Genomic DNA, 20,532 nt, shown 5'->3' with positions numbered 1-20,532 from the left:
CTACAAGCCTCTGGAACACATTGCCCGAACATCTACGCACAAACAATAACTACTTTACTTTCAAAAAACACCTAAAAGAACTGATTACACAACCCCGTCCACCTCTGTATTATTTCCTAGGCACAAAAACAGGCAACATTTTACACACAAAACTACGACTGAATACTTCAAGACTTAATGCTCATCTTTTCTCCATACAACAAGCTAATTCACCTGCACTTGCGGCTATAATTCTGAAAACACAAAACATTTCCTACTTTCCTGTCCACTTTATCATACTCAGCGAAACATTCTTTACTTCACCGTGTCGCCCGTCATCCGCACTGACTTTTCCACTCTCCCTTCTCCAAACAACTCGACATCCTTATCCACGGTACAGACCTGAGTCGTGAGGAGGGCCGTGTGCTTGCCACCGCTGTCCAATCCTTCATCATCCATACCCATCGCTTATAATACAACATCCCAGTCCCAATCCTCACCCTACTTTATTTATATTCACCCTACTTTACATATATATATATATAAATATATATATATATATATATATATATATATATATATATATATATATATATATATATATATATATATATATATATATATATATATATATATATATATATATATATATATATATATATATATATATATATATATATATATATATATATATATATATATATATATATATATATATATATATATATATATATATATATATATATATATATATATATATATATATATATATACGATTGCCTACTTTATTTGTTATATTATCTGTTTTTTATTGAATAAATGCTCTCTCTCTCTCTCTCTCTCTCTCTCTCTCTCTCTCTCTCCCTAACAACACTACCACTGCCATCTGGTGGTCACTTTCCCTTTCACGCGGGCGGCCGTACACTTTCACTTTCGGCTACCCGTGGTCACATTGGTACCCTCAGGATATCTTACCCATATATTCACGAGTGTGTAAACCGAAAATGAGCCTGACCTGACGTTAGTTAGAGCCCAAACTGTGAACAAGCCAGCACGTTGATAATTTTTACTTTGACCTGACCATAGACCTCTGTACACCTGGACTGAGCGCAGAAATTTCGGCCATGACCATAGTGGCCCTAACTTTCAGATGTTATATCTCGAGATCAGTAACACCGAGATAGGTCCGGTCTTCACGGTTTGATGGCCCCGTGCATTAAAAATTGAATGCAATGTCTCCGGGAGATATCGGCTGGCACGGAGGAGGGTCTGCGCGTGGCGCGTGAGGGGTGTTTACAAAGTTGGTCTAATGATATCTCCAGAACCGCGTCACTGATTGAGCTCAAATTTGGTATGTGACCAGATACAATACATCCGGCACTAGCACATTTGTCAAATAGGGGGTGCTGGTGCACGTGCGCACGTGCACACCCCTTCTTTATATCTCAGTAACCACTGGCCCGATTTAGCTCAAATTTGGCATGTGGCCAGATGACATACATTAGCCACTAGTGCATTTCTGAAACACGGGGTGCTGGTGCACGTGCGCACGTGCGCACCCCTTCTTTATATCTCAATAACCACTGGCCCGATTGAGCTCAAATTTGGTATGTGGCCAGATGACAAACATTAGCCACTAGTGCATTTCTGAAACACGGGGTGCTGGTGCACGTGCGCACGTGCGCACCCCTTCTTTATATCTCAGTAACCACTGGCCCGATTGAGCTCAAATTTAGTATGTGGACAGATGACATCAATTAGCCACTAGTGCATTTCTGAACCAGGGGGTGCTAGTGCACGTGCGCACGTGCGCATCCCTTCTTTATATCTCAGTAACCACTGGCCCGATTGAGCTCAAATTTGGTATGTGGCCAGATGTCATAGATCTACCACAATCCCATGTTTCGAAGAGGGGTGTTGCTGCACGTGCGCGCGTGCACAGTGCACACCCCTTATTTATATCTCCGGAAGTACAGGCCTGATTTAATTCGAATTTGGTATATCGCCAGACGTCATATATTTACCACTCTCACATTTACAGAGCGGAGGGGGGGGGGGGGGGCTCGGATGCACGTGCATTACACGCGCCTTCACCTACTTTAATAGTTCTAGGCCTCCGGGTATCTGTGCTTCCGATTGTATGTTAATTAGCTCAAGTAAGGTGGTAAACGTGGCTGATTTTCTGTGCGATACCTTACCGGGGCTGCATTTCATTCCGCACCATTTTTTTTCTTATAATTGTGAATGAGCGACTCCCGGTAATAGCAATAAATTGACATGGAAAATGGAATGAAGATCGGCTATGTTAATAAAGATATAGGAAGCATAAACGAAGCAACGATTTTATTTAAAAAAAACTTGGTGCTAATTTTTTGTACGTGACGTCTGTTTTAAATAAATTTCCACACCAACAAATGGTACACCATCTTGAAGAAACTCCAAAAAGCGCTAAATACAATCCGCGCATCAGACGGTTCTAACGAAATCTCGTGACATTGCGAGAAAAATCATAAAAATGTACATTGAAAACCAAGATAACTAGAACATATTGAAAACGAGTATTCGCGATACGCATCGAAGATTAAGAAAGTGTAGCCTTGATTTATTTTTATTGTTTTTTTATTAAGTGCGTGATTTAAATGCTATAGAATATTTAGATGTTTTAGTCATTGTTTCGAAAGGTTTATGTTGTTACAGACCATTGCTTGACATTGTTGGTATGCCACATTTCAACTACGTTCCGAGTTTTTGAAGAGGGTTCATGCATGACGAATCCCAGAGAATGATCTAATGCGGCGACAAGGCACCACACCAGCTGCCTTCAGGCTTCAGGTCAAGTTTTAGGTGAGTGGTGTCATCGGTGGTCGCCGTAAAACTACTGTAGGGTAGACCGGGGCAAGTCGCCCCGCCGAGGTAAAACGCCTCACCGATGTTTCTCGGAAGTGGCAAGGTTCCGGGGAAGCATCCTCTCTTCTATAAAACGTGCACTATATGATCATTATATGAGCAGACTGGAAAGAAATTGTGACGACTCTTTAGGGAGATATAGCCAAAAATGTGTTTTTCGAGTGATTTTTATGTTTTGTTGTCAGATTATGCATCATGGCGTTATTTTATGGTCCACATCAGGTTAACGACTTTTATGTATTTTGAACAACTATTGTCTAACGCTTATGATGCCGGGTTGGTTCGTGTTAAAATATGTCTTGCTGGAGTGCAAGGCGCTGTTCTCTGACCGAACTACGTGATGGGGTAAAACGCCCCAGTAGGTCGTGGGGCAAAAAGCCCCATGGGGCGTTTTACCTCATGTGTTGTTCGGACTACCCACTTCCTAATGTTCGGTAGCTGGCGAACAGTAAGTTTCTATGCATTTATATGTACTTTTCTCAGCAACTGGATGGCAAAGGAAGTATTCTGTTAACATTTGCATTGAAATAATTTATTATTTGGCCTTATGAGGCAGGTGGAAAACCTGCTCATACAATAGTGTCATAGGTGAACACCTGATAGGATGGAAGGTGCTAGCTTCAGTGCCGTGCCTCCCATGGTGTAACGGACCTCTCATTTAAGGTTTAGTCAACTAGCATGTTTAATCTTTAATCTAGAGTATGGGGCTTCTTGCCCCAGGCCGTGGGGCGTTTTGCCCTGGGGTTGGGGCAAAATGCCTCATTTGCAGTTGCTTCACAAATCACTTCCTACCTGGGAGTCCGATCATAAGTGAATGAATTTGAGGGGTGGAATCTAAAGTAAAATGTCCAAAGAATGCATTGAGCACAAATTTGGCCTTCCAGGTGATGTGGGACAAAAGTTATATAGCAAAATAAATTATCTGGGGCGTCTTGCCCCAGGCTACCCTATACCAATGATCGATTCATCACTTGAAAACGATGGCTTTCTACATCGCCGAAAACAGTAATGCTATTTTATTCTTTTTTCTTTTGGCCATCCATGACTGAGTACCAAAGTAGCCTTTTGCTCTTAACTTAATCGTAGTTTTCATGGTTTGAATCCCCAACAATGCTGTTTATTACGGAGCGAGCGAAGCGAGCGTAGTCTTTCCTTAGATTAACGGAAATTTCTGAGTATGATCGGCCGGCCGGCCGGCCGGCCGTGGTCACGCTTTTGCGAGGCTTATATCTCAGCAACCACTTGACCGATTTACACGCGGTAATTTTTGTAGGGTAGCTTCATTCCTTCTACCAAGTATTGGACTATTCCCGATGCATGTGGGTGACCCCTTATGCACGTGCCACGTGCAAAACGAAGAGGTGTCACTTTTGTAATTGTTGCAATATCTCGGTAACTACTTGGCCGATTGCGCTGAAAGTTGGCATGTAGGTAGGCACCCACTGGGCAATGCATATCCATGTGCCAGAGTTGGGGTGCTGCTGCACGTGCGCACGTGCAGGGGTCGATTCCAGATCTCGAGAACGGCTGGACGGATGGCGCTCAAATTTGGTACGCAGTTAGGGACCGGTTAGTAGGGTGCCGTGCAAAAGTCAGTTGGGGCCCATTTTGCACGTGCGCACGTGCAGGATGCCGCTTCCAGATCTCGAGAACGGCTGGGCCGATTGTGCTCAAATTTTGCACATCGCTAGAGACCGGTTAGTAGGGTGCCGTGCACAAGTCAGCTGGAGGTACCCCGTCGAAATTTCGCACGTGCAAGGCTCACTCTCTCGCTCGCTCCGTTAGTCGCCCCAAAAGGCGTTATACTGGTGTTTAATGCCAGTACTGAATTACAATTAATGCTTCTTTTCAGACAGACGCTTTTGAGACAGAAGTCACGGTAGCAGTACTTAGACATTGAAGAGTCAAAAGCTGCATTGTTTCATTATGCAAGAGGTTCTTCTTAGATTCAGATATTTTGTCACCGACCGTCCACCTACCTATAATGGTACCTACATCGATATGCGGCCTGGTCACCTCGTGGTGTGCAGAGGACAGAACTGCCTAATTCAGTAGGTATGTACCCACTGCAGCCTACCAGTAACTGTACGGCAGAATAGCAAAATAGCAAACAGAAAAAGAAGTCGTGGTGAATACCCATCAACAAACAACGGCCAGCCGCTGGAGCGAGTCGGCCCAGTGAACAGGTGAACCGCACCGACCGAAGCCCGGCCACCAGGTCCCTCTCTGGAGAGGGCAGCAGCGGCCGCCTGGCTGCCAGCGACGGACAAAACGTGGAGGTGCTGGAACGTGAGATGCACGCCGCGGCTTGGATCATCACCGGCTGCATCGGATCGGCCCCCACCATGGGGTCATGGCTAGCTGAGGCTGTCGTGGTACCGGTCGCGGCGTGCCGCACGGCGCTGGCAGCGCGGATACCGACCAGGGAAGCATCCCTGCCCACCGAGGACCCTCTGCACCAGCTGGCCGCCGCGGACCCACTGAATCCTTCTTTTCTGAATCCTCAAGTCCGCCCCAGCGCCCCCCCCCCCACCCCCCCCCACCCTGGCTGCCGACTTGTGCAATCACCTTCAAGCTGGAGATAGGAGCGGAGGGAGCTGCCGCCTCCTCGAAGAGGGACACCGCGCTCCATCACCTGACATCACTGAACTAGTGCGGGACCTGGGTATGGACTGATGGGCCGGCGAGGGGTGGCGTCCTCCGTGGCGGAGCCGGCGCGCTGACCATCTACGCTGACGACGATCGCGTCGAGCTGAAGAGACCCGTCGGAGTGCTCAGTTCTAGTTTCAGAGCGACCACGCAGTCAATGGCAGACCCGCATACCCGTACCCGACGCGCAGAGCGGCTACCGGCTGGTATATACCGCGAGCTGATGGGTGCGCGTGTCCCAGCTGTTGAAGTGCACCAGATCCCGCCGCACCCGGCCGATGGAGTACCTCCACTCAATTGGCCGGAGCCCGACAGCCGCCTGCACCCAGTGCCGGGACCTCCAGTGCGAGGCCGCGCAATGCCCGCAATGCAGAGAGGAGGCGGACCGCCCCCCCCCCCCCCACCGGTACGTCCTGCTCACGTGCCCGGGCCTGAAGGGCGTCCGCCTCAGAATCCCGGCCTCTGGGAATACGTTTGCCACCCGTTACGCCTATTGGTTATCGGCTGGGGCGTTCAACGCCCCCCCCCCCCCACAAACGGCCCAGCAAACGGCAGGTGGCGGAATACCCTAGCAACTGCTAGGTTAAAAGCCCAGCTCGGTTGTCAGCTCAAAGCTTGCATCACTAATAAAAAAATATGATAAGCAGTTCGTTTTATTAACAAAGCCACCTCATTTCTGCGCGGTAGCTACTTCACGGAATGAGAGCTGCCGTAGCGGTCGTTTTCTGTACAAGCGGTCGTTCTGTGAGCGGTCACGGAATGTGAGCGGTAGTTTTCTGCCGAGGCTCTCTACCTAGGCCGAAGCACGTTGATGGAGGCTTCTCGAAGCTACTCGATATGGCGCATCAGATCTGAAAGGGCAGAAGACGTGTTGTAATAACGATAACTGTGACTAAAACATTTAAGGAACTGCCTTTCCTCAACCTCGCCGTGAATGTAACTAATAGCGTCAGAATCCCGTTTTGTCATGAAGAAATAATTTTCATGTGTCAGGCCGAGTCAGATCCAGCCTTTAGTTAGACCTTAGCCATTTCCTTTTAAGTGGGAATCGTGGAGGTGTCTGAGGGGGGAGGGGCCGGCGGCGGCATAAACAAAACTATTATCATCTCAAAACTATAAACAGGGAATACTAAAACTGCATTGAACTTAAGTTACTTTACTGGAATAAAAAAGCTGTAACTAACCTTTCACGTCAAGATCGTTGAGCGACTTGTTCTTGTAGGAGCTGATACAGCCCTGCTCAGCAGCCAGCAGCAGCTGGCTGACCTTCGTCAGCTGAAGGATCTCCGACGGAAGCCGATAAAACTGGCGGTGCACATCCAGTGAGTGGCCAAGATGGTTCGCCACCCACTCCAGCTGCTGTTCGTCGAGTTGGAGGACCTGAGTTACCGTGGCCAGGTACTTCCTGATCTTCGTGCTCGTTATGAGCTCAGGTTTCTTCGGGTCGCATGTACCACAGGCGCTTTTGATAGCCGCCCATCCCGGAACGTAGGACTTTGACTTTGCTTTGGCGAAGATGTACGGGTTACCACGCAGTGACATCCGTGGCCTCATGCGCACGATGAGGTCCATTGCATTACGCATGAAGGGCGCCAGGATGATGGGGACTCTCCTCTTCCTCTTTCCGAGGACTTCAACGAGGTCCATCTTCTCGGCCAGCTTTCTCTCCAAAGGAGATAGGGTGGAAGCGATATCTTTGTTCGCTGCGCCCCGTCGCCTGTTCACATACGTCTCCAGCAGCAGGCGGGCAGATTCTCCGCCTCTTCTCTTGTTGAATACGGTGACGGAAGCGGATGTTAGAGTCACAAGCTCGTTGTAGAGTTTGGTTTCTTCGTTGCAGCTATGGGCCCCGGCCAGGTTAGTAGCCACTTCACCGATTTGCTCCCTCAGAGAGTTGGAGAGTTGGACTAGATCTTCTGTAAGTGGCAGAGCATCTTGCAGGTTCATCTTGCGTAGATCGAGCGTTGACAGAGCGGCGTGCGAGATTTTGTCACCCCACTCGCGCTGGTGGAGTCGTATGTAGTCCTCCAGTCTGCTACCTCTTTCAGCATCTTCTGCCCTTGCGGCCAGGCCAACCCCAACTTCCGCTGCCTTCTTCAAGGCATGGCCCAGCTTCAGGGCACTTGTTGGCGTCTTGAAACTTGGCGGTTGATTCGTGTCACCCAGCTCCCACGAGCATACTTCCTGAACGCACGAGATGATGTTGTCAAAATGACGCGGTTGGAGAATGTCATCAAGCGTGAGACTTTCATTACCAGTTTTGTTCCGAAGGCATAGAATGAGCTTTGCCAGTGCACGAAGTCGTTGTTTGATGGCCGCCATCAGGCTTCCTGTCTTTCCCTTGCTAGTCAGCATGTAGGACCCCAGGGCCTTCAGCAGGTCATCGTTAGCGATAACTTGTTTCAGCTCATCATCCCTAATGGTTGAGAAGACGTCTTCCATAAAACGCGATGACGTCGCGTTCTCTTCCGGTCCACCCTCCACACTAGAGGAGAGTTGGCGCAGTTGCGAGTTTCCCCGTGGTGGCCCTGTCGGCATCAACGGGCATCTCTTCGCGTGGCGCCAAAGTTCCGTCTTCAAAACGTAACCTTTACAGGCGTGGCAAGGTCCGAATGATTCGATCTGAGTGTCAGTCCGTGGTCTCTTTAGAACAATGAGTTCGCCCTGGCGCTCCCCCGACAGGATTTTCTTGTTGTGATCGTGGTTGCCATCACACATTGCCTTGTAAAGCTCCCTTTCTGGGTCCGCTGAGTTCAATATGGAGATAACACGCGGGTCACTGCGGTGGACCGACGTGAGGTGGCGCTTGATCTTTTGTTGCACGAAGTTCCCACAGATGAGGCAGCAGTTGATCTTGTCATAGACGTTGGAGTTGCGTCCTTTCCGTCGAGCAGCTCGAACGACATTCCTGGGCTGGAGGCCGGGATACGCGCTCCTGAAAAGAACAGAAACACAGTTATAATTACTAAATACCCAAACATTCGACATGACGAGAAAAATGTCATAAGGTAAGGAGAGCCAGAATCACAACTTTTCCTACTTCTGCCAAATAAGATGATGTAGTTCTGATATGTTTATAAATCCCCGCGCCGACGGAGGTACGGGCCAACTTTGCACCGATGGGGGGGGGGTCAATATTAGAGGTCACTGATAATACCAGGCCCGGTCACAGGTCAGGTCACCAAGGGTCAACACATGAACCCAATTTTACTAGGGTTGTGCCATGCATGTTTTATGGCCAATTTTTCATTCCCAACTTAATGGTGTTGGTTATAAGACTATCAGGAGCGATTAAGGCCACTTCCTGGTGGAGGTCAGATCAATGTCAGGTCAAAAAAGGTCAAGTATCAAAGTTGATATTTTTACATAAAATGGGTACTGATTCGAAGCAACTCGTCACGGTGAGTCTAATAGTGGTCTTTGTTTTGCACTACGTGGTCTAGAATTGCGAAAAATGAGTTTGAAAATTTGACGTTATCAATTTTGAAGTTTTTTTTCGCTATAACTTGGCCAAAAAAGAGGTATCGATCTAAAATTTGGTATGCGAATAGAAGTAGGAAAGGGCTATCACATATATTTCTTTTTCAATCGAGAAATATTTTTGATTTTTGGCTACATTAAAAAACTATTCTTATTTTTAGGGGCTAAAATAAATAACTTTCAAAATTTCGAGATAACAGTTTAGTAGTCCTGATAATTCTATACCTTTTATGTCTTAAACATTTTTCTGTATCTTCAAAGCTATTGGCTTGACAACTCTTTTGAGATATATCAAAAAGTCTGGAGGGAGGGAGGGAAATACCCCCACCACCACCACCAGCAGGGCGCGGGTTATGGTGGGATGATCGCTTTAAATACATGAGGTTGGATGAGCTGAGACATGGTGAGTGATACCGGATAGTTACGATTAATCCTCGCCCTGGCAGGGCATTTTTCATTAGCGGCCCGGCAGGGGGCCGCTAACGTAGATGCGACCCCTACCTGGCGTTTCGAAACTAAGTGTCGTAGCACTTCATAACACAGTCGATTGCTCTCAACGAGCACTCGCGATTGGTGGTAGTTTTTTTGACCCCAGGTCAATATTTGACCCAGTTATGTTAGGTCAAAGGTTAAATTTCGGGGAAAAGCTATAATTTTCCAACGTACTTAGCCAATATTGGCGAATAAAGATAGCGACATGAACCTGACCGTGTTTCTCAACGAATTAGCAACAAAATGATGTGTAGTTAACCGCATTTCAGTCATTACTGGCATGACGTAGTCCCCGGGAACACAGGAGGTCACACCCGCCGCCGGCGAGGACGGTCCTCACTCCTCATTGATCTGGATTGACCTTGTTAACCCGCGCATGACTGGGAAGGGGGGGGTCTACAGAGCCCCCTCCCGTTTTTTTTCGGCAATATCTTCTAAACCGGTTGACGGATCAACACGAAACTTGCGGTACCCTCCGCGGCATCAATTTGACACCTTGTAATATAATTTCAACTTTCTAGCTACCACAGTTTGGCCGGAAATGACGTCAGAGTGACGTCATGTCGGCCGACTTTGATGCAAAATATTGAATTACGGCAAACGCTCTCAAGAACTTAGTTTTAAAGCTTCATCCGATTTCTTTGCATTATGTAGTTTACTACCAGTATAACGCCTTTTGGGGCGACTAACGGAGCGAGCGAGAGGGTGGGCCCTGCACGTGCGAAATTTCGAGGGGGTACCTCCAACTGACTTGTGCACAGCACCCTACTAACCGGTCTCTAGCGATGTGCCAAATTTTAGCACAATTGGCCCAGCCGTTCTCGAGATCTGGAAGCGGCACCCTGCACGTGCGCACGTGCAAAATGGGTCCCAACTGACTTGTGCACGGCACCCTACTAACTGCTTCCTTGCGTAATGCCTTTAACAGCGTTCGAGGGGCCTTTTTCTTCGTCAAGTTCGAGAGCACGCACCAACTATGTACCACATCCTATGGCAGGCATACAGAGAACCTACGCCTCTGTTTTACGGGACAGCCATCATCACCTCTGCCACTGGACAACAAGGTAACCCAGTGGGCATTGTTGTCGGCAGGAATCCCCTCTCTCTCTTGGAGCCAACAGATGTAGACCGCGGAGACAGCAAACGCCCAGACGGCATAACAGTCTTTCCATTCGCCAGGGGCATGTGTCTAGCTTGGGACGCTACTTGCGTGAATACGTTTGCCGAGAGCCATGTTCTATCAGCAGCTGTTTTCCCCGGATCAGCGGCCCGTGAAGCAGAGGACAGAAAGCGCAAGAAATACAGTGGCCTTGAACATCGCTTTCACTTCGAACCGCTTGCCTTTGAAACAACAGGAGTGTGTGGACCTTCCACAAAGATATTCATTCGAGAGCTCGGGACAAGGATGGCCTCCATATCAGGGGATCATCGAGAGACAGCTTGGCTGTGGCAGCGGCTGGCCCTTGCCATCGTTAGGGGCAATGCTGCTAGCGTCTTGCAGACAACGGATTTTTCCGATACCTCGCCGAAGACACCAATAGACATGGTAGGCAAAGAAGCGGAGAAGAACAAGTCTAGTGTAGCTATCGGAGTCGTAACGGCGCAGAATGGCGGTCCGCTCGTGCCAGGGCCTGCGGTTCAATCTCTGTCACGGTGGTGCTCTGTACATCGGCCGGCGCGCGAGAGTGATACATCGTCGTCTCGGCAGATGAGCATCGCGTTTCGTCGAGGTGAAGGGGAGTCTAGCGAAGCCGGTAGCTCTTCTTTCAAGATCACCCAGCATGTGTGTCCGCCACTGCTGCCTGGCAAGTTCGATGAGGGCAGTCAGGTGCTGCCGCAGGGCAGGAAGCCGCAGACTGACAGCGCTGGCGAGTGTGGGCAGGCACTACAGCCGTCTGACAGAAAGCCGCCACCCGACGGCCCTGGCGAGAGCAGCCAGGCGCCACAGTCACCCTGCAGGAGGACGCAGACGTAAAGCACCGGCTCGCAGCTGATCACGGCTACCCGGTGGCTTGAGTCGGACACGAGCGCCAGCGACCCGCTCTGCATTGGTCTGCCGAACTACGGCAACTCGTGCTATCAAAACGCCACGCTTCAATCTCTGCTGGGCCTGACTCCATTCCTGAGCTACATGCTGTCGATGATTTCCGACCTGAGCCCAGGGGAGAACAGCCTCTGCCGCACACTGCATGGTGTCGCGGAGTTGATGGTGCTCCGTCAGAAGGGGCTCAGCAGATCAGTCTCCAGCCATCTTAACGACCTTCGCGACGTGTTCGCCGACATCGATCCGGCGTTCTGAGGCATCGAGATACAGGACGCCAACGAGTTCTTGCTGCGCCTGCTAGACACCATGAAGGAAGAAATTGACGCGCGGCGGCCGACCAATAACCTTGTGCGAGACAACTTTCAGTACCAGACCGTCGAGAGCTACATGTGCACCAATTGCCATGCAACGGTGCTGAAACAGCAAGAGAACATATGCTGGTTTGTCAGCGTGCCGCGCCGCCAGGACACAGAGGCGCCCACGCTGCAGGACGCGCTGCGGCTGAGCATGCGGCCTGACGGGCGCCAGCTGCTCTGTCAGCACTGCCGCCATGACGAGTGCCGCGTCACCACCAAAATCAGCCAGCTGCCCAGGACGCTGATAGTCCAGCTTAACCGGTACGTCTTCCTTGGGGAGGAATCGAAGAAAGTCCGCGCCAACGTCGGCAATCCCAAGCTCCTTTCGCTGAACGAACATGTCGCGGACGACGTCACCCGGCCCCCAGAGTGGAAGTGCACAAAGCCTGCCCTGTGCATCCTCTCCGACTTCGAGGAGTCTGAGGCGCCCAGCTCGGGTCCGTCGCCGCCATCCGCCGCCCGTGGACTGTCACCAGTGCCGGCCACCGCCGGCTTGCCGGAGTCCGCCGCCGCCGACTCGCCGGTGTCGGCTGGAGCCGCGGCATCGGTGCGTTGTTGTTGTTGTTGTGTTGTGACTCTCTCCGCCCCTCATCGGGGCGTAGCCAGGCGGCTCTGGAAGTTGCGGGCGGTGGCCGCCAGGGCCGCCACCACTCTGGTCTCCCGGACCTCCTCCAAGTCCGGATGGATACTGCCGGTGAGTTGTAGGCGGGTCCTCATCAGAGCGGGACAGCGAAGGAGAATGTGGGCCGGCCGGTCCGCCTCCTCGCTTTTGCCGACCCTGTAATGCAAAGAAATCGGATGAAGCTTTAAAACTAAGTTCTTGAGAGCGTTTGCCGTAATTCAATATTTTGCATCAAAGTCGGCCGACATGACGTCACTCTGACGTCATTTCCGGCCAAACTGTGGTAGCTAGAAAGTTGAAATTATATTACAAGGTGTCAAATTGATGCCGCGGAGGGTACCGCAAGTTTCGTGTTGATCCGTCAACCGGTTTAGAAGATATTGCCGAAAAAAACGGGAGGGGGCTCTGTAGACCCCCCCTTCCCAGTCATGCGCGGGTTAACAAGGTCAATCCAGATCAATGAGGAGTGAGGACCGTCCTCGCCGGCGGCGGGTGTGACCTCCTGTGTTCCCGGGGACTACGTCATGCCAGTAATGACTGAAATGCGGTTAACTACACATCATTTTGTTGCTAATTCGTTGAGAAACACGGTCAGGTTCATGTCGCTATCTTTATTCGCCAATATTGGCTAAGTACGTTGGAAAATTATAGCTTTTCCCCGAAATTTAACCTTTGACCTAACATAACTGGGTCAAATATTGACCTGGGGTCAAAAAAACTACCACCAATCGCGAGTACTCGTTGAGAGCAATCGACTGTGTTATGAAGTGCTACGACACTTAGTTTCGAAACGCCAGGTAGGGGTCGCATCTACCCCCCCCCCCCCTGCCGGGCCGCTAATGAAAAATGCCCTGCCAGGGCGAGGATTAATCGTAACTATCCGGTAGCACTGACCATGTCTCAGCTCATCCAACCTCATGTATTTAAAGCGATCATCCCACCATAACCCGCGCCCTGCTGGTGGTGGTGGTGGGGGTATTTCCCTCCCTCCCTCCAGACTTTTTGATATATCTCAAAAGAGTTGTCAAGCCAATAGCTTTGAAGATACAGAAAAATGTTTAAGACATAAAAGGTATAGAATTATCAGGACTACTAAACTGTTATCTCGAAATTTTGAAAGTTATTTATTTTAGCCCCTAAAAATAAGAATAGTTTTTTAATGTAGCCAAAAATCAAAAATATTTCTCGATTGAAAAAGAAATATATGTGATAGCCCTTTCCTACTTCTATTCGCATACCAAATTTTAGATCGATACCTCTTTTTTGGCCAAGTTATAGCGAAAAAAACTTCAAAATTGATAACGTCAAATTTTCAAACTCATTTTTCGCAATTCTAGACCACGTAGTGCAAACCAAAGACCACTATTAGACTCACCGTGACGAGTTGCTTCGAATCAGTACCCATTTTATGTAAAAATATCAACTTTGATACTTGACCTTTTTTGACCTGACATTGATCTGACCTCCACCAGGAAGTGGCCTTAATCGCTCCTGATAGTCTTATAACCAACACCATTAAGTTGGGAATGAAAAATTGGCCATAAAACATGCATGGCACAACCCTAGTAAAATTGGGTTCATGTGTTGACCCTTGGTGACCTGACCTGTGACCGGGCCTGGTATTATCAGTGACCTCTAATATTGACCTCCCCCCCCCCATCGGTGCAAAGTTGGCCCGTACCTCCGTCGGCGCGGGGATTTACGGGGACCACGGACTGACACTCAGATCGAATCATTCGGACCTTGCCACGCCTGTAAAGGTTACGTTTTGAAGACGGAACTTTGGCGCCACGCGAAGATGCCCGTTGATGCCGACAGGGCCACCACGGGGAAACTCGCAACTGCGCCAACTCTCCTCTAGTGTGGAGGGTGGACCGGAAGAGAACGCGACGTCATCGCGTTTTATGGAAGACGTCTTCTCAACCATTAGGGATGATGAGCTGAAACAAGTTATCGCTAACGATGACCTGCTGAAGGCCCTGGGGTCCTACATGCTGACTAGCAAGGGAAAGACAGGAAGCCTGATGGCGGCCATCAAACAACGACTTCGTGCACTGACAAAGCTCATTCTATGCCTTCGGAACAAAACTGGTAATGAAAGTCTCACGCTTGATGACATTCTCCAACCGCGTCATTTTGACAACATCATCTCGTGCGTTCAGGAAGTATGCTCGTGGGAGCTGGGTGACACGAATCAACCGCCAAGTTTCAAGACGCCAACAAGTGCCCTGAAGCTGGGCCATGCCTTGAAGAAGGCAGCGGAAGTTGGGGTTGGCCTGGCCGCAAGGGCAGAAGATGCTGAAAGAGGTAGCAGACTGGAGGACTACATACGACTCCACCAGCGCGAGTGGGGTGACAAAATCTCGCACGCCGCTCTGTCAACGCTCGATCTACGCAAGATGAACCTGCAAGATGCTCTGCCACTTACAGAAGATCTAGTCCAACTCTCCAACTCTCTGAGGGAGCAAATCGGTGAAGTGGCTACTAACCTGGCCGGGGCCCATAGCTGCAACGAAGAAACCAAACTCTACAACGAGCTTGTGACTCTAACATCCGCTTCCGTCACCGTATTCAACAAGAGAAGAGGCGGAGAATCTGCCCGCCTGCTGCTGGAGACGTATGTGAACAGGCGACGGGGCGCAGCGAACAAAGATATCGCTTCCACCCTATCTCCTTTGGAGAGAAAGCTGGCCGAGAAGATGGACCTCGTTGAAGTCCTCGGAAAGAGGAAGAGGAGAGTCCCCATCATCCTGGCGCCCTTCATGCGTAATGCAATGGACCTCATCGTGCGCATGAGGCCACGGATGTCACTGCGTGGTAACCCGTACATCTTCGCCAAAGCAAAGTCAAAGTCCTACGTTCCGGGATGGGCGGCTATCAAAAGCGCCTGTGGTACATGCGACCTGAAGAAACTTGAGCTCATAACGAGCACGAAGATCAGGAAGTACCTGGCCACGGTAACTCAGGTCCTCCAACTCGACGAACAGCAGCTGGAGTGGGTGGCGAACCATCTTGGCCACTCACTGGATGTGCACCGCCAGTTTTATCGGCTTCCGTCGGAGATCCTTCAGCTGACGAAGGTCAGCCAGCTGCTGCTGGCTGCTGAGCAGGGCTGTATCAGCTCCTACAAGAACAAGTCGCTCAACGATCTTGACGTGAAAGGTTAGTTACAGCTTTTTTATTCCAGTAAAGTAACTTAAGTTCAATGCATTTTTAGTATTCCCTGTTTATAGTTTTGAGATGATAATAGTTTTGTTTATGCCGCCGCCGTCCCCTCCCCCCCCCCTCAGACACCTCCATGATTCCCACTTAACCCTCGCCCGTAAACGGCGATCTGCCACCTTCGCCCATGCAGGGGGGGGTTGGTGCGACCCCCCCCTTGGCGTTTGAAAACGGAGCGTCGTAGAGCTTAGCGGAAAAGACCAACGGATTGCTCTCGCCGAGATCTCGCGATTGGTGGTATATTTTTTGGTCCTAGGTCAACATTTGACCTACTTTTGACCGGTCAAAGGTCAAATTTTCGGAAAAATAGACTTTTTTCAACTTTCGGCGGCGATTGCGGCAAAACGGTGGGAGATATCGACTTGAAACCTTCACTATCGTGTTCCTTGATCAATTCTCTATCGTTTGGTATGTATTTCGTTTCCCTAGCTCTAAAAATGGCGCGTTGGGAGCGCCGGAAGTCGGCAAGGTCACAGTCGGCGGCAGAAATTCGAAAAATCAAAATTTAAATTTTTGAAATGTGATTGTATTTTTGGATTTGGGAGGTCCATTTGCTCCCTATAGAAGCTAATACTGCTGCATATTCCCATTGAGGTGACAAGAATTAGCAAAATAGTGGTTCGGGCGCTTTTCAAAAATAGTACCGGACGCTGTTCCTCTTGTGACGTCATAGCTCCGTGACCTGACCTGACCCGGTCAAGTTTCTTATACCATATGATAGCCAATACTTGCCCCAACATGCATGGGAAGTTTCATCACGATCCATCAACCGATCTCTGTACCACCGGCAGGAAACCTCGGGCGTTGGCACTCAGTTTGTGAAAATCCGGCCGGAGGCTGTTCCCTTTGTGACGTCATAACTCCGTGACCTGACATGACCCGGTCAAATTTTTTTTATCAAAAGATGCGCAAGGTTTGCCCCATAAGGTACCCAAAATTTGGCGGCGCTGCGCGCCGCCGTTTTTGCACTATTTCCGAAAAACCTCAGGGGGGGGGGGTTGCACCAACCCCCCCCCTACATGGGCGAGGGTTAAGTGGAAATGGCTAAGGTCTAACTAAAGGCTGGATCTGACTCGGCTGACACATGAAAATTATTTCTTCATGACAAAACGGGATTCTGACGCTATTAGTTACATTCACGGCGAGGTTGAGGAAAGGCAGTTCCTTAAATGTTTTAGTCACAGTTATCGTTATTACAACACGTCTTCTGCCCTTTCAGATCTGATGCGCCATATCGAGTAGCTTCGAGAAGCCTCCATCAACGTGCTTCGGCCTAGGCAGAGAGCCTCGGCAGAAAACTACCGCTCACATTCCGTGACCGCTCACAGAACGACCGCTTGTACAGAAAACGACCGCTACGGCAGCTCTCATTCCGTGAAGTAGCGACAGCGCAGAAATGAGGTGGCTTTGTTAATAAAACGAACTGCTTATCATATTTTTTTTTATTAGTGATGCAAGCTTTGAGCTGACAACCGAGCTGGGCTTTTAACCTAGCAGTTGCTAGGGTATTCCGCCACCTGCCGTTTGCTGGGCCGTTTGTGGGGGGGGGGGGGGGGCGTTGAACGCCCCAGCCGATAACCAATAGGCGTAACGGGTGGCAAACGAAAGGACGCGACGACACACTTCGAATGAGTGCTTGAAAGTTGAATGAGAATTTTAAGGTCACGGGTAGGGTCAGCGGCCCAAAAGCCTTTCCACAAACTCAGTCAGGATGGCGCAGAATCGATCGCCAAAGTGCTTTACTAGTGTCATATTCACGCAGGGGTCAGTAAGGCAAAGGTCAGGTCACCAGTGCTAAACATTCACGCTATATGACGCGCGATATAGGGCCAGGGTTATTTTTTAGTGGAGAATTACACGGTGACTTTTTTATCATACGGAAACATGTTATGCCAAAAAAAAGTTCAAAGTTATATTGTTGACGAAGTACTGACCGTTTCTATTTATTTTTTCATTTATTTTTATTTTTTAAAGCTGGGACGTCATTCCAACGTCGTCAACGTCGTCAACGTCATTCCAGCGCGCGCCCAGATTGCCCTTCACTTGCGCCGCCGCCACGCGCGCGCACCCAGACACCGCACGTACGGATATAGGTGTGTCAGGGGATGGTCACCGCCGAGGGAATCCGCACACTGGACTAAACCACAGACTAGGATGGTAGACGGATGCAGGTGTGTGTGTGTGGGAGGGGGGGGGGGAGTTACGGGGGAAACGTTAGTGTACAGCAACCGCCACTACTTACGGTGGATCAAAGTAAATGCATCATCTGGAACTTTACCGTATTTTGAAACGTCAATACGCTCTAAGTACCGAAATTTGACCTAACGCGCTCATGGACGTCAATGGTGACCTGGAGTCGGCCGAGGTGGCGGCGGCTGTGGCCGCGGAGGTGCGCGGTGGCGGGGAGAGCGACGCGCCGGCCCACATCTTAGCTGATGATACCGAGCAGGTGGGTACTGTAGGGGAGGGGAGGGGGTACCGAGGGAATCTACGTCATGGTCGCTCTGATGTGGCTGTTGAGCTGGCTTGGCTGATATTTGGTGTATCTGTGGGGTCAGCGGGGAAATCTCTCGAGCCTCGTATAGCAGTTGTGCGACAATGGTGGACCGTACCGTGTAATGCCAGCGACGTGTTCTGGGTTATTAATGTTACCTTCTCTATAGTGTCGCGTACGGTGATATCTGCTAGGTTGACTTCCGCCCGTGATCGTGTTGTCAGTAATTACCTACCTCTCTTAATATCAGTTCCCTTCTGTATTAATTCCTGCGGCTACTGACTTCAGCATTCCCTGTTCGGCCTGTCGAGTAAATGCATATGCGTTGAAAGCTCGGTGTTCGATCCAGCCCTGTCTCCGTGTCTGCTCGGTGTTCGATCCAGCCCTGTCTCCGTGTCTGCTCGGTGTTCGATCCAGCCCTGTCTCCGTGTCTGCTCGGTGTTCGATCCAGCCCTGTCTCCGTGTCTGCTCGGTGTTCGATCCAGCCCTGTCTCCGTGTCTGCTCGGTGTTCGATCCAGCCCTGTCTCCGTGTCTGCTCGGTGTTCGATCCAGCCCTGTCTCCGTGTCTGCTCGGTGTTCGATCCAGCCCTGTCTCCGTGTCTGCTCGGTGTTCGATCCAGCCCTGTCTCCGTGTCTGCTCGGTGTTCGATCCAGCCCTGTCTCCGTGTCTGCTCGGTGTTCGATCCAGCCCTGTCTCCGTGTCTGCTCGGTGTTCGATCCAGCCCTGTCTCCGTGTCTGCTCGGTGTTCGATCCAGCCCTGTCTCCTTCCGACGCCGTGGTCATGCTGAAGACGGCGCCGGAAGACCGTCAGTGCCGGTTGGCGAATCTGGCTGCTCCGACCCCGTCCAGCTGGCCGACGAGTGCGTACCAAGACAGCCGCTCGCTGCCGCCGACGGCCGTTCACAGGTGCAGCCGCCGCACGCACGCACGTGTCGAGAGGGCCGTCCACAGGCGCTGCCGCCGCACGCGCGCGTAGTCTGCCGCCGCCGCGTGTGCGCGCACAGATGCCCTTTGCCGCCGTTAACTGCGGCTCGAGATTCAGGTTCAAGGTTTTGGCATACATCATGTTGAGTGCCTACATCCATAAGTGTGTGGTGACAAAGATGCCTCGTCTGCGGTGGCGGATTTGCTTGGTCGGTCTCGACATGTGTAATACTGTTATGTAAATTGGCATGAGGAATACTTATGGTGGTGAAATGCCGTGTAAATTGCAGTCCCTGCTGATGTTTTCTTCTCAGCTCGTCAGCTTATACCATTCTCTGATCATGTATGCTGACTTCATTGGCTGTTAATGTGAAGTGTTGAATGTTGCAAAATAGATTGTTCTTATTTCAAAACTCAGCTGTTTATCTTGCACCAACTATCAGCCTAGCCTGTTTTCCTTTCCACAGAATTAGGAGGCTGAGCGAGACTAAGCAAAACATTCGAAGCTTTTTACTGAAATAAGTATTGAGTGTGGAGTCATCATGCAATGAAGAAAAAATAAAAACTCGACAAATCAATTAAGTAAGCGTATGCGTACTCATGGGAGCTCACATAACTCACTTGCAGCTTTCTTGCTTCTGTGCTTTCAGATGGGTGATTGGTGCTGACCAGACAATTAACACTCCACCAGGGCTAATGTTGAAATGCCAAAATCAAAGGGGGCACGGTGCCCCGTTCCGCCGCCTATGCACGTCTGGTCACTTGCCTATGACGCCATTAGTGAACCTCTGCACGGTCCTAAAATGTCGCAACTTCGCAACGCCCTCAGTGCCGGAGGAACATCATTTATGACGTCACTAAGGTCACATTAGTTTTTCATAAATAACTCCCGAACAGATAGAGCTATAAGTCGGGAAAGCCACCAAAAAACTGAGGCAGATCTGTCGAATAGAATGATATGCCTAACCTTCCTCGGCCAACTTGACTAGAGGGGCGCTGACCTGACCTTGACCCCAAGCCAACACCTTAAACTGACCTCACCCGAACAAAAAGTAAACCATTCGGCGCGTCTTAGCTAGACTAACACGATGATGCCAAAATCCCGGCTAATAGTCGCCGGGATTTAGTATTAGACAAAAATAGTCGCCAAAATGCGACTATTTTTGGCGAAATTAGGTAGGTGTTTATCAAAAAGGTACCGGACCCTTGCCTTCGGCTACTTGACCTGACCACAGTGGTCACCGGTTGACTCGAAACCTTAAACCAGGTGTAAGACCAATCGTTATGAGACCAATCGCTGGTCTCATAACGGCAGCCACTAGTTTTTTTTCTTCTGCGAGGATTTATAGCTTAATTAGGGG

At 49.9% G+C, this 20,532-nt stretch overlaps 2 protein-coding genes across 2 annotated transcripts; one reads left to right on the top strand and one right to left on the bottom strand.

The window, feature by feature from the left end:
- Nucleotides 1-6,170: 6,170 nt before the first annotated feature.
- On the bottom strand, nucleotides 6,171-8,464 carry LOC122394349. Its single transcript, XM_043391184.1, has 2 exons — nucleotides 6,720-8,464; nucleotides 6,171-6,386 (listed from the first exon to the last, which is right to left on the bottom strand). The coding sequence occupies exons 1-2, from the start codon at nucleotides 8,251-8,253 to the stop codon at nucleotides 6,364-6,366; spliced, it is 1,557 nt and encodes a 518-aa protein (XP_043247119.1). The 5' UTR covers nucleotides 8,254-8,464; the 3' UTR covers nucleotides 6,171-6,363.
- A 5,616-nt stretch (nucleotides 8,465-14,080) lies between these two features.
- On the top strand, nucleotides 14,081-17,181 carry LOC122394350. The gene is made up of 2 exons (XM_043391185.1): nucleotides 14,081-15,691; nucleotides 16,971-17,181. The coding sequence occupies exons 1-2, from the start codon at nucleotides 14,338-14,340 to the stop codon at nucleotides 16,991-16,993; spliced, it is 1,377 nt and encodes a 458-aa protein (XP_043247120.1). The 5' UTR covers nucleotides 14,081-14,337; the 3' UTR covers nucleotides 16,994-17,181.
- The last annotated feature ends 3,351 nt before the right edge of the window (nucleotides 17,182-20,532 follow it).

This window comes from Amphibalanus amphitrite, unplaced genomic scaffold, assembly GCF_019059575.1.
Source record: "Amphibalanus amphitrite isolate SeventyFive unplaced genomic scaffold, NRLGWU_Aamphi_draft 000586F_arrow, whole genome shotgun sequence".
NCBI lineage: Eukaryota > Metazoa > Arthropoda > Thecostraca > Balanomorpha > Balanidae > Amphibalanus > Amphibalanus amphitrite.
Note: the sequence above shows the minus strand (reverse complement) of the source record. Positions and strands in the feature narration are given on the sequence as shown.